Genomic DNA, 17,139 nt, shown 5'->3' with positions numbered 1-17,139 from the left:
TATTTTTAGTTTAGTTTTATTCATTTTAATTATTTTACACATGCACGTGCTATTTTTGATTTACCATTAGTTCCCGCATGACAGTGATGTCAATTTGTGAGTTTTTGGTGCGAGAGTTGCGCACAAGGAGAAACGGCACCATCTGTCACTAAACAGGTGTGTTATTACGTCTGCCAAGGATGTAAAAAAATCTTTGGTATTTATTTATTTGTCTGTCTTTTTGCAGAATTACGTCAAAACTACTACATGGATTTTGATTAAATTTGCACCACAGATACATATTAGGCCATGGAAGACTCCATTAAATTTTGGAGGTGATCCGGATTCGGGTTCTGGATCAAGATTTCACTTAAGCTTTTAGGGATTACGTCAAAACTACGGATTCTCACCAAATTTGCACCACAGATACATATTAGGCCATGGAAGACACCACTGAATTTTTGAAGTGATACAGATCCGGATTCTGGATCAAGATGTCACTCTATACAGGCTTTGAAGATTACATCAAAACTACTTCACAGATTCTCACCAAATTTGTACCACAGAAAGATATTGGGGCATAGAAGACTCCACTGAACTTTGGTGGTGATCTGGATTGGTGGATGTCAGAAATCTCTAATTGCTCTTGTTTGTGATGAAATCAGACAGAACAGAGTATTGGCTGCGCTCCTATGCAACCTCCCAGCCACTTTTCAGGCAGAATTCAACTCAGGAGATTCCGACACAGATACGGTCCTCTTCTCTATGCAGCCATATGCTAAACATCCTTTCTTGACAACCAAGATGGTGGATAAACAATCATATGAATCCTGGCATCAACTGCACAGGATCTACAGGACAGGAAGATAGTAACATATCCTGCTCTCACACAGGCAGACAGACAGACAGACAGACAGGTATCAACCTTGGTTCCTGTTTTAGATTGATGTTTGAATAAGGTTTGGGTAACTGGGACACTATAGAAGCTCAAGGTCATTCTACTATCTTTGACAGAAACAATAATATTGCACTCTATTAAATATTAAAACTGAAAAGCTACATTTTCAACACCGTATCTCCCCTGCTTTTCACTTAGTAGAAGATAAATTAACATTCAGTCAAAAAACAATCGTGAATAGTCATAACATGATATTATTTCTGTATGTATTTACTTAGTGGAGAATAGCTTATGTATATTCTTACTAAAACTTTCCTCAAAGTATACCTCTACAGTTGGTGGTCTTGGTCTTCTTCGTGTCCTATTGCTTAGGATTGTGTGTATGTATGTGTGTCACTTGAATTTCGGCTACACTACCCCCAAAGATTGCCAGTGGTACTGGATCCAACATCTTTCAGAAAACAAGCATAACTCCTCCTGAAATGGGTGCAGCCAGAAGGCTCCATCCATATCTGTGGTTATCAGTGAGCAGAGATGAGCCTTTACTGAGGTGACCTTATCTACCAAGTTTCAACTCGATATACTGTCTGTGCCAAGATACTGTGTACACGGGTTTCAGAGAATCTGCCTCCTTGTGGCCACAGCTAAAATCAAAGCATGCCCAACATCAAACTTGTCTGAGGTCTCAATGAGGTGAACTTGTGTTCCAAGTTTCATCTTGATACACAACATCTTTGTCAAGATATCACATACAAATCAGAAACACACAGACAGATGCAAGTAAAAACAGAAAACTCGTAACCATCCTGAGGATGAGGGTCCAAATTAACACCCATTAATTAGTGAACTATTGTTTTAGAAGTCAAACAGAATCACTGCTTCACAACTAGTACTGATGGAGTCAGAGACATCAGATAGAAATGAGACTGCGCTCACTCCATCACCATGACATAAAAGGCAGTGAACCACAAACAAAACAATACACAAACCTAACATGGAAAAGGAAGGAAAGCTTTGTATAGTCTCTATTATTTGGGCATCTGACCTATAAACCCCCTCTTTGACAGGATCATTGTGCAAAGAATAAATATTGTCCTCCAAAAATAGCATTTTCCTTGAATGGAAGAAAACACAAGTCGAACAGAGTCTTCACAAAACACCCAGAAGTGGGTTTCCATCACGTGCCCTTACATTGTTCACATACTTTGTGATTTAAAGGTGGATCTAGGCATCTGCACTGTACACTTGTTCCCATTGGCTGCTTGCTCCCATTTCTTTTCCTTAGCAGTTAACTGATTGGAGCTCCAGTGGTGACCAGTTTGTAGTAGGCTCCTTTCAGGGCCATGAGCTGGTCGTGCGTCCCTTTTTCAATCACATAACCTCTGGACATGACGGCGATAATGTCGGAATTCTGAATGGTGGACAGGCGGTGGGCAATAACAATGCAGGTTCGGCCCTCTCTGGCCTTGTCCAGGGCTTGCTGTACGGTCTGTCAGGCAGAGACACACAGAGAACAGGAAATGTACAGACAAACACACACACACACACACACACACACACACACACACACACACACACACACACACACACAGACGGACCGTCATCAGTGCTGAAATTATAGCAATTTCACAATCATGCCTTGATTACTATCATTAGGATGTTCCGGTGGATCAGTGCACTGCAGAGGCCTCTTTGCACCTCAGCGTGGTTCAGCTACAACCCCACAGACCGTATTATTTTAAAGACTGTCTACTGGAGGGCCACTCTGAGCCGCGACCTTCTGCTGATACTAATAAAGACAATGAATGATAATGATGTAAGAATAATGATTAAGCGCCTGCTCTTCTTGCTCGCTGCTTCCGGGGAAAATGAAGTGTGAAGACGAAGATTAGCTGCTTGATGGAGATGCTGTGGACTGTACCTTCTCGCTTTCAGTGTCCAGGGCAGATGTGGCCTCATCCAGGAGCAGGATCTTGGGGTCGCGTATTATCGCCCTGGCGATGGCAATGCGCTGCTTCTGACCACGAGATAACTGAGATCCCTGGGCACCGACATTGGTGTCGTATTGCTGATACAACAAACAGAACATAATGCTGAGTTGTCCATGTACCTTCTAAACTACGTCACATTTGTCTGCAAAATAAACATCCAGGATTATTTTCGGGTAATGACCTCCACCAAGGAGGCTCTGTTTTCAGTGCTGTTTGTCTGCCTGTTGGTGGGATTACCCAAAAACTAATAAATCATTTTCTTGAAACATTAAATTGTGAAGTGGATCAGATTAAGGGGGTGCAGGCAGGACTGTTATTTTAAACTTTCTTAACGATGGGAGACAGAGTGATTTAGTGGATTTTTAGTGTGGGTTTTTTTCCCCCTCAAAATAAATACACAGAACATCATGACCAAAACAACAGGTATACACAAATTGGGATGTTATGGATCAATATATGAATTTTAAAAGCAGTGAATTGATATTATGTGAGTGTAAGAAAAATTAACATAGAAACCTGCAATTATATTTTTTACAAACAGCATACAAACATAATATTTATTGCCATATTAATATTAACAATAATATGAATTCTTATTTAATTCATTAAAATTTTAATTATTTTGTTGTGTTCTCGCCATCAGAAATTTTATTTTTAATTAAATTTATTGCCATTATACAGAGCAGAGCCAGTCAAATAAAATTCGGTAGTTTTAAATCAGGGCAGCACAACACAACAAGTGCAACATTCTAAATAACATCCAAAAAAATCAAACAGAAAAGCCAAAGGTACCACAACAAAAGTAGAAAATAACAATAAAAATAATAAAGGTTGATTCATATTTATAAATAATAAAAAAAAAACACTGTGCAGTGAACCACAATGAATATAAAATGGCAGATAAATGAGTTTGTTAGTACATTATTGAAGTGGCGGCACATGGGAGCTCATTTAATTAAGTGAATTTTTAAGTACTTAAAACCATATGGGCATAATAAATATGTTGGAGAAAGTAAAATATTATGTTGTAGCCCAGTTTGTTAACTTACACTGACCTATAAGTGAGGAAGCACTTTTAGATCAATGTTCTCGTTAGGCCAAGGGAAGTACAGCGTGAGCAGATTCCTATATGTTTCTTCTTCCTCAGATTTGTCTTTGTAAAACCTGTGGCTAAAATATGTGCTTAAGTCTTGGCAGAGATATGTGCTCTCTGATCACGTCTTTTTTCCCCACCATGTCGCAAGAAGCTCTAACCAGTACAAAGCAGGAAGAACTGTGTGCAAGACTGTGCGAGTATTTCCAAGTGCATTTGCTACTGTGGATTATATTGGAACAGCAGTTCAATGTGCAAAAGGGCTGGAAAACACATCAGGTCTGGTGCATAATCAACACAGTTGTCTCATATCTTTGTATCCCTCAGTAATGCACATTCCAAAAAATACTATCATGTACATCCAGGGCCCACCTGGATCCCCTCAGTGCCACAAAAAAATAACCATCCACCAGGACAACAGGTGTAACGAAGACTGTTAAATCTGCATTGGCACCCTTCAAATTTTTAACTTAATTTGTTCTACAATGAATTAACGTCTAATTTGTTATTCTGCCAACACAGTTTACAACTGTCACTTGGGGTTAAATAATCCTTATTATAACACAGAATGATGAAACCTTTCAAGCAGAGTCACAAAGCTTCGACTCTGTGATTAGCCACCTTGGGATTTTTGTGAACCCCAGCCAGGATTTACGTGATTGTTTCATGGAGGTACCGAAATAAAGATAAATATATGTGCAACAAATGAGTAAATACTCGTATGACCAAAAATATAGTCAGTGAAGTGTAGATGCTCAAAGTGCTATACCATTGTGTTACACACACACACACACACACGCGCAGCATGCTGTCATGCAAGATGCTCAAATGCACATCGAGAGCAACTCAGGGATTAAGGACTTTGCTCAAGAGCCCCATATTGGTGGTAGTGGGGATGGAAAAGCTATATATCTCCAAAAACCCCACGCAACATAAAGAGTATGATTCACTGAGCAACAGGAGAACATAGGTCCATGTATTTAGGGTTCTGGTGCTTCCTGAATCATACGATTCAGCACACAGGTGCCTCAATGTTGAGGACCCCTGTGGCTGTAAAGGCCAAGTAGTAGGGCGGCACAGCAAAACAACTGTTCATTTTGTGATGAAAGCATGGAATTTGGCAGACATATTCTAAATTAACTAAGGTTTAGTTTCAGATATGGAGCCATCCTGGAGTTGACCTCTAAAGAGCTACACGGGTCAATAAAGAATTACACAGGGGTCAAAATTGAAAAATGCTCCAAACATGTTGAAAACTACACCACATTATTTGTCTGATCATAATGATTCCACAAAGGTATAGTTTAGACTATCTATGCCTGAATGTTCTGGAGTTATGGGGTAAAAACAGCAAAAATGGTGACAAAGATCAGTTTGTTTGTACAGGGGTTAAAGTTAAAGTTGCTCCAATTTTGGTAAAAAGTGATTCAAATTATTGGTTGAAATAAAAGGATTAATTAATGGAATAGTTTTAGACTGTGTTGAATGCTTGGTGTCCAAAGTAAAGGTCAAACAAGGTTGACATCCATTGGATTCTATGACATATGACATACGTTGCCCCGTAACAGACAGATGGAGCAAACTATTCCTTTTTAAAATGCTATTCACTCAACCAATAATTTGCACCATTTTGTTTTTACCAAAATTGGAGAAACTTTAATTTTTGACCCCTGTACAAACTGAAACTGACCTTTGTCAGTTTCAGTTTGTACAGGGGTCAAAAAACAAACCCTTTAAGGGAAAATATGAGGTTGACGTTCATCCACCTATTAAGTTGAATGGAAATTAGCTAAAGGACCTACAAGGAGTAGTGGAACGAACCAATTAACCAAAATTTTGAGCTTTGACCACAGTGACCTTGACCTTTGTTGAAACAAACCCTTAAGGGTAAATATGGGGTAAATCAACATGCATACAGCAAGTTTGAGGTAAACTGGCCCAAGCACCTCAGAGGCGTAGAGGAACAAACACACACAACCAACCAAACAAACGTTATAGTTTGATGTCTTCGTGAAAACGATGTTCCAGCTTCCTGTCTGGAGTGGATGTTCAGTGTTTGTACCTCTGGAAGCGACATGACAAAGTCATGAAGCTGAGCTCTCTTCGAGGTGGCGATGACTTCGTCCATGCTGATTTCTCGCAAGTTGTCGCCGTACTTGATGTTCTTGGCGATGCTGCAGTCAAACAGGACAGGCTCCTGGGACACGATGCCGATTTTGGACCGCAGGAAGGACACATTGATGTGAGCTGAGTCACGACCGTCGATCAGCTGTGAGAAATCATTGATTTGCTCATTAGTACAAAGCAATATGATAATCAAGGCCTTGACGAGCACTCATACAAGAATCTATACTATAATTTCCGTGTATAACTCCTAACTACACACAAACGATGCTGTCCTTAGTAAATGTCAAACTGAGAAACAAGACTTTGTGTTTCCAAAGCACTTCCAGCTCAATTAGGGCCATTTGAATCTTGGCACCAATCCTTCACTCACACAAAGGCCTCCATTCTGGGTGAAGCGGCCTTTTTCTTAAACAGCGCACAGTCAGCAAAAATGTCTGACTGAGAAATGAACTGAAGCACCATTAAAGTCAGATATGCATCAGTCACTAAGTACATAAGATGTCCAACATTTTGTCTTTGCCTTTGACAAATGTGCATGTTTGATTTTATACAGTGATACTCGAGAGCGAGAAATGATCCTGAGCCTTGTGACATTTAAAAAAGGTCAACGTCTGATCTGACAAAAACCTGTTAGTGGGCTCTGCCGCTGTTCAAAGAACTAGAAACATAAGACACACAGTAACAAGACTCTTGGCCCCGTTTTCTTCAAAGACCTGCTTAGAATGCCCAATATGTCAATTAAAATTGAGTATTTTAGCTCACCAGATCCAGATGAAGTCTTTAATCTAGACCATTTCGTAGAAATAAGTCAGCATTAGTGAGGGGAGCCCCTCCCATATTTATTTTTAATCTCAGTACAAAGTATTTTAGCCATGACAAAAGCTATTCACAGACTGAACTGTGTGTGAAATTTTACTGGACCTTTTATTATTTTTGATGCCAGTGCGAGGGTTCATGCACACGACAGTGTCTTTCGAGCAGAAACACAGGTGCACCACATTGCACTGCTGATATGGAATAAATAAAACATAAAAACCAGCTGGTACCTGTGGAACCACTTCGTGCCACTGATGTGGAATAATAATAATAAAAAACAAAACAAAACACACCACCCACAGGAATCATACCTACACTTTACTGATTTTCTAGCCCAAAACTTTACCACTGAGCTACCATCACTGGCCTGTAAACAGTGCACGTAAAATGGCTGAAATCAACAAAGAGATGGACGTATTAAAAAAATTAAACCATACACCATAAAAACACAGCATTTTATATTGAATCCCTCTTATCAAGTGGGCAATACAAATATGATCCATCTGTTCCTCTGTAGATGACCCATGGTCACAGACATACAGTCATGAAATGACATGAATGAGAAGCAGTTCGGTCTTCTCATGTCCACATCCACAACTGACACTGCGTTATATGGAACAGAGCTCACGTGGGTGATGTGAAAGTCAGATCGCCTGCTGCGTGTTCTGGTCCATTTCAGCGGTCCCATTGATAGGCTGCCCCCAGCATATATCACCATAACGATATATGTTTTATTTATGTCAATGTGATGACAGCAAACAGACACACACACGTTACAGTGGGCAGTTGTTAATCCATGTCTGTCCAAACACAGTATGTGTTGTCCAGCTGGGATGTCCACACCTCCTCTCAGTTCAGCACACACACCAAAGCCACACTCGTGGGGCACTTAGACAAATTTCACTGCCAGCACGACAGTGATTGTCTGCAGACTGTTGTCGTGCCAAGAGTGCGAATGGCAACACATTATCTAAGTGCCATAGGAGGGGTGTTAGATGTTTGTGTGTGTCAGCTGGAATTTGGTCAACACTTGCCGCGAGAGGGATCGATGTGCTCGCACAGCGCACACTCTGTCTTTCAGCCTCTGATGTGCGCCAACAGTTGTAGCAACAGGTGTATGAGGCGTTCGAGGCAGGGACGATTTTACACATTTTGCACTTAATTCCTGCTTCATGCGCACTTTGTGCGCACTTTGACCAAACTTCGCACTGTGTGTGAAGGGGCCCTAAGATATTCATTCCAGCAACCACCTGCCTGATGACAGTTATTGACTGTGTCTTTAATTAAGCTTTATTTTCCCTTAGGGATTATTTACAGAGATATGATGACAACTACAGAGCTCTGGAGCATGTTCAGTGAACTGCTTCAGGGACAAAAGCTCGTTTTGTGTCATACAGTAGTGTTCAGAATAATAATAGTGCTATGTGACTAAAAAGATTAATCCAGGTTTTGAGTATATTTCTTATTGTTACATGGGAAACAAGGTACCAGTAGATTCAGTAGATTCTCACAAATCCAACAAGACCAAGCATTCATGATATGCACACTCTTAAGGCTATGAAATTGGGCTATTAGTAAAAAAAAAAGTAGAAAAGGGGGTGTTCACAATAATAGTAGCATCTGCTGTTGACGCTACAAACTCAAAACTATTATGTTCAAACTGCTTTTTTAGCAATCCTGTGAATCACTAAACTAGTATTTAGTTGTATAACCACAGTTTTTCATGATTTCTTCACATCTGCAAGGGATTAATTTTGTTGGTTTGGAACCAAGATTTTGCTCGTTTACTACTACTGTGCTTGGGGTCATTGTCTTGTTGAAACACCCATTTCAAGGGCATGTCCTCTTCAGCATAAGGCAACATGACCTCTTCAAGTATTTTTGACATATCCAAACTGATCCATGATACCTGGTATGCGATATATAGGCCTAACACCATAGTAGGAGAAACATGTCCATATCATGATGCTTGCACCACCATGCTTCACTCTCTTCACTGTGAACTGTGGCTTGAATTCAGAGTTTGGGGGTCATCTCACAAACTGTCTGCGGCCCTTGGACCCAAAAAGAACAATTTTACTCTCATCAGTCCACAAAATATTCCTCCATTTCTCTTTCGGCCAGTTGATGTGTTCTTTGGCAAATTGTAACCTCTTCTGCATACGTCTTTTATTTAACAGAGGGACTTTGCGGGGGATTCTTGCAAATAAATTAACTTCACACAGGTGTCTTCTGACTGTCACAGCACTTACAGGTAACTCCAGACTGTCTTTGATCATCCTGTAGCTGATCAATGGGTAAGCCTTTGCCATTCTGGTTATTCTTCTATCCATTTTGATGGTTGTTTTCCATTTTCTTCCACGCATCTCTGGTTTTTTTTTGTCCATTTTAATGCATTGGAGATCATTGTAGATGAACAGCCTATTTTGCACCCGCGTATAAGATTTCCCCTCTCCAAACAACTTTTTAATCAAACTACGCTGTTCTTCTGAACAATGTCTTGAATGTCCCATTTTCCTCATGCTTTCAAAGAGAAAAGCATGTTCAACAGGTGCTGGCTTCATCCTTACATAGGGGACACCTGATTCACACCTGCTTGTTCCACAAAATTGACGAACTCACTGACTGAATGCCACACTACTATTATTGTGAACACCCCCTTTTCTACTTTTTTTTTACTAATAGCCCAATTTCATAGCCTTAAGAGTGTGCATATCATGAATGCTTGGTCTTGTTGGATTTGTGAGAATCTACTGGTACCTTGTTTCCCATGTAACAATAAGAAATATACTCAAAACCTGGATTAATCTTTTTAGTCACATAGCACTACTATTATTCTGAACACTACTGTATATTCTGATCTTGTACACAGGAATTAATGAAAAGATGGGAACGCATTGTACCGTGCATTCAGAAAGTATTCACAGCACTTCACTTTTTCCACATTTTGCTTTATCACAGCAAGTTCATGGTACATTTGCATCAATCCAATGATCCCCGAATCAATGTAGTCATATCTGTTAGTTTAAAAAAGATTTCTGATTCATATCACTTAAGTTCTATGCCCATATTCACACATACACACACAAATATATACCATCGTGCTCAAACATTTACATACTCTGGCAGAATTTTTTATTTTATTTATTTATTTATTTTTTATTTTTTTTTTTTGCCATTTTTCAGAGAATATGAATAACACAAAAACTTTTTTTCACTCATGTTTAGTGGTTGGATGAAGTCATTTATTATCAAACAAATGCGTTTACTCTTTAAATCATAATGAGAACAGAAACTAGCCACATGGCACTGATCAAATGTTTATATACCCTGGTGATCTTGGCCTAATAACATGCCTACAAGTTGACAAGAACGGGTTTGAATGGCTCCAAAAGGCAACCATTCTCACCTGTGATCTGTTTGCTTGTATTCAGTGTGTATGTATAAAAGGTCAGTGAGTTTCTGGACTCCTGACAGGCCGTTGCATCTTTCATCCAGTGCTGCACTGACATTTCTGGTTTCTGAGTCATGGGAAAAGCAAAAGAATTGTGAAAGAAAAGGTAATTGAACCGTGTAAAACTGGAGAGGGATATAAAAACATATCCAAGGGACTGAGAATGCCAATCAGCAGTGTTCAAACTCTAATTAAGAAATGGAAAATGAGGGATCCTGTTGGAACCAAACCACGGTCAAGTAGACCAACAAAAATTTCAGCAACAACTGCGAGGAAAATTGTTCGGGATGCAAAGAAAATCCCAGAAATAATTTCAGTTAAAACACAGGACTCTCTAAAAAAGTGGTATAGCTGCTTCAAGATGCACAATAAGGAGGTACCTGAAGAAAAATGGGCTGCATGGTTGAATCACCAGAAGAAAGCCATTACTATGCAAATGCCACAAAGTATCCCACTTACAATACACCAAACAGCACAGAGAACAAACTCATTTGGAGTGATGGGACTAAAATTGAACTTTTTGGCCACAACCATAAACATTATTTTTGGAGAGGAGTCAACCAAGCCTATGATGAAAGGTACACCATTCCTACTGTGAAACACAGAGGGGGAATCACTGAAGTTTTGGGGATGTGTGAGCTACAAAGGCACAGGAAACTTAGTCAGAATTGATGGCAGGATGAATGCAGCATGTTATCAGAAAATACTAGAGGAAAATTTGCACTCAACAGCCCAGAGGAAGGGCATGGGATGTATTTGTACGTTCCAACATGACAACGATACAAAACACAAGGCCAAATCAACCCCAAATCGACCTGTCATTGACTATAGCAGAATAAAGTGAAGGTTCTGGAGTGGCCATCTCTGTCTCCTGACCTCCATATCATTGAGCCACTCTGGGGAGGTCTCAAATGTGCAGTTCATGCAAGACAGCCCAGGAATTTACAGGAACTGGAGGCTTTTTGCCTAGAAGAATGGACAGCTTTATCATCATATTAAATAAAAAGCCTCATCTGCTACAACTACCGCAAAAGACTCCAAGCTGTCAGTGATGTTAAAGGGGGCAATACATGGTATTAAGAACTGGGGTATGTAAACTTTTGATCAGGATCATTTGGAGTAGTTTCTGCTGTCATTATAATTTAAATAGAGGACACACAGTTGTTTGACAATAAATGGCTTCACACAACTACTAACCATCAGCGAAAAAACATATATATTTGTGTTGTCATTAATATTCTCTGAAGAATGGACAAAAAATAAAAAAATCTTGTAAATTGTAAACATTTGAGCACTGCTGTACATATATATATATATATATACACACTCAAAAATATAAACGCAACACTTTTGGTTTTGCTCCCATTTTGTATGAGATGAACTCAAAGATCTAAAACTTTTTCCACATACACAATATCACCATTTCCCTCAAATATTGTTCACAAACCAGTCTAAATCTGTGATAGTGAGCACTTCTCCTTTGCTGAGATAATCCATCCCACCTCACAGGTGTGCCATATCAAGATGCTGATTAGACACCATGATTAGTGCACAGGTGTGCCTTAGACTGCCCACAATAAAAGGCCACTCTGAAAGGTGCAGTTTTGTTTTATTGGGGGGGATACCAGTCAGTATCTGGTGTGACCACCATTTGCTTCATGCAGTGCAACACATCTCTTTCACATAGAGTTGATGAGGTTGTCAATTGTGGCCTGTGGAATGTTGGTCCACTCCTCTTCAATGGCTGTGCGAAGTTGCTGGATATTGGCAGGAACTGGTACACGCTGTCATATACGCCGGTCCAGAGCATCCCAAACATGCTCAATGGGTGACATGTCCGGTGAGTATGCCGGCCATGCAAGAACTGGGACATTTTCAGCTTCCAAGAATTGTGTACAGATCCTTGCAACATGGGGCCGTGCATTATCCTGCTGCAACATGAGGTGATGTTCTTGGATGTATGGCACAACAATGGGCCTCAGGATCTCGTCACGGTATCTCTGTACATTCAAAATGCCATCAATAAAATGCACCTGTGTTCTTCGTCCATAACAGACGCCTGCCCATACCATAACCCCACCGCCACCATGGGTCACTCGATCCACAACATTGACATCAGAAAACCGCTCACCCACACGACGCCACACACGCTGTCTGCCATCTGCCCTGAACAGTGTGAACTGGGATTCATCCGTGAAGAGAACACCTCTCCAAAGTGCCAAACGCCAGGGAATGTGAGCATTTGCCCACTCAAGTCGGTTACGACGACGAACTGGAGTCAGGTCGAGATCCCGATGAGAACAACGAGCATGCAGATGAGCTTCCCTGAGACGGTTTCTGACAGTTTGTGCAGAAATTCTTTGGTTATGCAAACCGATTGTTTCAGCAGCTGTCCGAGTGGCTGGTCTCAGATGATCTTGGAGGTGAACATGCTGGATGTGGAGGTCCTGGGCTGGTGTGGTTACACGTGGTCTGCGGTTGTGAGGCTGGTTGGATGTACTGCCAAATTCTCTGAAACGCCTTTGGAGATGGCTTATGGTAGAGAAATGAACATTCAATACACGAGCAACAGCTCTGGTTGACATTCTGCTGTCAGCATGCCAAATGCACGCTCCCTCAAATCTTGCGACATCTGTGGCATTGTGCTGTGTGATAAAACTGCACCTTTCAGAGTGGCCTTTTATTGTGGACAGTCTAAGGCACACCTGTGCACTAATCATGGTGTCTAATCAGCATCTTGATATGGCACACCTGTGAGGTGGGATGGATTATCTCAGCAAAGGAGAAGTGCTCACTATCACAGATTTAGACTGGTTTGTGAACAATATTTGAGGGAAATGGTGATATTGTGTATGTGGAAAAAGTTTTAGATCTTTGAGTTCATCTCATACAAAATGGGAGCAAAACCAAAAGTGTTGCATTTATATTTTTGTTGAGTGTATATATATATATATATATATATATATATATATATATATATATATATATATATATATATATATATATATATATATATATATATATATATATATATATATATATATATATATATATACGAGGGCTGTCAATAAAGTAACGGTCCTTTTTATTTTTTTCAAAAACTATATGGATTTCATTCATATGTTTTTACATCAGACATGCTTGAACCCTCGTGCGCATGCGTGAGTTTTTCCACGCCTGTCGGTGACGTCATTCGCCTGTGAGCACTCCTTGTGGGAGGAGTCGTCCAGCCCCTCGTCGGAATTCCTTTGTCTGAGAAGTTGCTGAGAGACTGGCGCTTTGTTTGATCAAACTTTTTTCTAAACCTGTGAGACACATCGAAGTGGACACGGTTCGAAAAATTAAGCTGGTTTTCAGTGAAAATTTTAATGTCTGATGAGAGATTTTGAGGTGATTCTGTCGCTTTAAGGACTTTTCACGGTGCGAGACGTCGCTCAGCGCTCTCAGGCGGCGTCATCAGCTTGTTCAAGCTGAAAACCTCCACATTTCAGGCTCTATTGATCCAGGACGTCGTGAGAGAACAGAGAAGTTTCAGAAGAAGTCGGTTTCAGCATTTTATCCGGATATTCCACTGTTAAAGGAGATTTTTTTAATGAAAGATGTGCGGACGGGTCCGCGCGTCGGGACGCAGCCGACGCGACGCTCCGCCACAGGAAAAACACCTCTGTTGAAAGCCTTAAGGACAAGTTGGAACATGTCCTGCCTGTTAAACAATTTCTCATATACTCACTCCACTGAAAGCCATCAAAAGCCGCCAGGATTTTACAAATGGTTATCAACACGGAGGTGTTTTTCCTGTGCCGCCGCACAGCGTCGGCTGCGTCCCGACGCGCGGATCCGTCCGCACGTCTTTCATTAAAAAAATCTCCTTTAACAGTGGAATATCCGGATAAAATGCTGAAACCGACTTCTTCTGAAACTTCTCTGTTCTCTCACGACGTCCTGGATCAATAGAGCCTGAAATGTGGAGGTTTTCAGCTTGAACAGGCTGATGACGCTGCCTGAGAGCGCTGAGCGATGTCTCGCACCGTGAAAAGTCCTTAAAGCGACAGTCTCACCTCAAAATCTCTCATCAGACGTTAAACTTTTCACTGAAAACCAGCTTAATTTTTCGAACCGTGTCCACTTCGATGTGTCTCACAGGTTTAGAAAAAAGTTTGATCAAACAACGCGCCAGTCTCTCAGCAACTTCTCAGACAAAGGAATTCCGACGAGGGGCTGGATGACTCCTCCCACAAGGAGTGCTCACAGGCGAATGACGTCACCGACAGGCGTGGAAAAACTCACGCATGCGCACGAGGGTTCAAGCATGTCTGACGTAAAAACATATGAATGAAACCCATACAGTTTTTGAAAAAAATAAAAAGGACCATTACTTTATTGACAGCCCTCGTATATATACAGTGAGGAAAATAAATATTTGAACACCCTGCGGTTTTGCAAGTTCTCCCACTTAGAAATCATGGAAGGGTCTGAAATTTTCATCTTAGGTGCATGTCCACTGTGAGAGACATAATCTAAAAAAAAAAAAAATCCAGAAATCACAATGTATGATTTTTTAATAATTTATTTGTATGTTACTGGTGCACTCCTAAGATAAATGAAGAATTTCATTCATTATTTATTCACAGACAGACAGACAGACAGACAGACAGATAGATAGTGCTCAGCTGTGTGTCCTCACCACTTTGCCGTGGTCAGGATCATAAAATCTCTCCAGCAGCTGCACACTGGTGCTCTTCCCACAGCCACTGCTGCCCACAAAGGCCAACGTCTGGCCCTGTTTCACGGACACGTTCAACCCGTTCAGGACCTGAATGTCCGGCCTGGTGGGGTAGGTGAACTTACAGTCAGTGAACTCAATGTTCCCTTGGAAGTTATCCTAAAAATATGAGGAAGGGCAGAGGAATGAAAGGGTTAGGCTTGTTTTTGTTGTGTGAGAAGGGCACCACCTCCTGCCCACAAAAAGTAGGTCAGGCAAGTCATGTGGTATTTTATTGTGCAGACATTATCACTGGTCTGAGCTATCCCTTCATTCTATATATGACTCACTCATGATGGATGTAAAATTAAAAAGGAATGTAGATAATAACTTTGCATGTGCATCTCCTTTTGAATGTGTGATGAAAAGCCAAGATTTCCTTACGCCCTCTGCATGTCATTGTGCATAACCTGTGCATGCCGTCTATACCCATTTGTCTCCTTTGTCGCTGTAAACGCTGATTTTAGGCACACGGTCAAGCAGCTCGAAGAAGCGTGCAGCCGAAATCTTGGCCTTGGCGTAGTCTGGGGTGTAAGAAGAGGCTCTTCCGAGGGCTGTGCCGCTAGTGACAATGGCAGAGATGACCCTGAGAGAGAAACAAAAATGGAATGGAATCCTCGCCCCCCAGGGAAATATGTTCTCTTCATTAAAATGAGTTGGGTGTGTGCTCATGCTCCACCTTTTTACTAATTTATGGGTTGGCCAGAAGTTGGCCCCATTTGGCTTTCAAACCTGCTCTTTAGAAAACCTACGGATGACGGGTTTGTCCAGTATATATACAGTCTCTGTTTGGACAGAGCGGCCATACACACGAAATGCAAATCTGCGCATTACATTCAAATGCACTGAAATACTGTCAGAAAATCTCATATCCAAAATGCTCGTGTGTTTAACACTTATCATCTCACCTGAAAACCAGGCTAAAATGAAGCCCCTCTTGCCGAACAAGGTAGCCTCCAAACCTATAGGAGGCAGAGTTCGTCAAAAAGATAACACACTGGGCAAAACCGTAGCAGGCGCCGTACACGTTGGCTTTCTTTAAGGCTGCATGGTACGGATCATCCAGCTGGGCCTCAAACATCTCGACAAATTTCTTCTCTTTCCCCAAACCGGCGATGGTCCTGATGTTGTTCAGAGCCTCGCCGGAAATCTGAAAAGGATTCATGTTGGGATTATTAGTACTGGAGATTGAACAGCACAAAGCATGACTAGATAAGCATTTAATATTCATGATTTTTATGGGCCACTCCTTTGTAAATGTTCAGGCACAAAACAGCGCCCCCTATGCTTTATGGTTTTCTTCTTTTGAAAAAGTGCAGTGTTCTTACACTGCAAACAAGGATTTGGTAGAGCTGCATTGAACTTGAACAAATATCTTTAAAATCTGAGGGGGAATATGATAAAGTGTTTGTTCTGTTCTTATCTATATCCAATTTTCTGCTGCTGAACTGAGCCAATTTTCCCGTGAAGATATTAAAAATTTAATCTAATCTGCTTTATGTGGAAATTCACAAGGGTGAGGTCACTGCAGGGAGATCATTAAAACTAAAACTGTGTCAAGAAAGTTCACCCTTATTTGACTTTTTATATATATATATATATATATATATTTTTTTTTTTTTTCTTTGACTGTGAACTTGACAGCTCTTGCTGCACTGTCCTCAACTTTTTTCTATTTAATAAGCCTATTATTGTCTGCATGATAAGCAGCAGCAGCTTTGCTTGGATCTGAAGCCTGGAACCGGCATTCCAAAGGCTAACTCAGCAAATTACATCACACCAAATACAATACAACTATCCACAGATGTGCCTTCAGTATGTGGGAGAAAAAGCTGAAGCCCGGATGCCCAAAATAGACTCCGTTGTCAGACCATCTGTTATCTACCTTCAGTAGACAAGTCATCTGATGTCACTTCCCAGCTGAGAGAGCAGCTGTATTATTGGATAACCCTTTGACTTTGTCCCTTTAAATGTTCCAGCTGTGATATTTTCAAATCAAACACACCATAGGTGGGTGAA

The 17,139-nt window shown here is 40.8% G+C and overlaps 1 protein-coding gene across 1 annotated transcript in view; it reads right to left on the bottom strand.

Annotated features, from left to right (window-relative positions):
* Positions 1-1,579: 1,579 nt before the first annotated feature.
* Positions 1,580-17,139, bottom strand: part of LOC117515812 (bile salt export pump-like) — a 40,965-nt gene continuing 25,405 nt past the window's right edge. Inside the window, exons 15-20 of the mRNA XM_034176545.1 lie at positions 16,029-16,270; positions 15,550-15,706; positions 15,043-15,240; positions 6,024-6,230; positions 2,799-2,945; positions 1,580-2,366 (exon numbers count right to left, since the gene is read on the bottom strand). Of these exons, the coding sequence (XP_034032436.1) occupies positions 2,166-2,366; positions 2,799-2,945; positions 6,024-6,230; positions 15,043-15,240; positions 15,550-15,706; positions 16,029-16,270 (1,152 nt within the window). The 3' untranslated portion in view covers positions 1,580-2,165. The remainder of the gene's footprint in view (positions 2,367-2,798; positions 2,946-6,023; positions 6,231-15,042; positions 15,241-15,549; positions 15,707-16,028; positions 16,271-17,139) is intronic.

Source organism: Thalassophryne amazonica, chromosome 1 (genome assembly GCF_902500255.1).
Source record: "Thalassophryne amazonica chromosome 1, fThaAma1.1, whole genome shotgun sequence".
Lineage (NCBI taxonomy): Eukaryota > Metazoa > Chordata > Actinopteri > Batrachoidiformes > Batrachoididae > Thalassophryne > Thalassophryne amazonica.
This window is presented reverse-complemented; position numbering and strand designations above follow the sequence as displayed.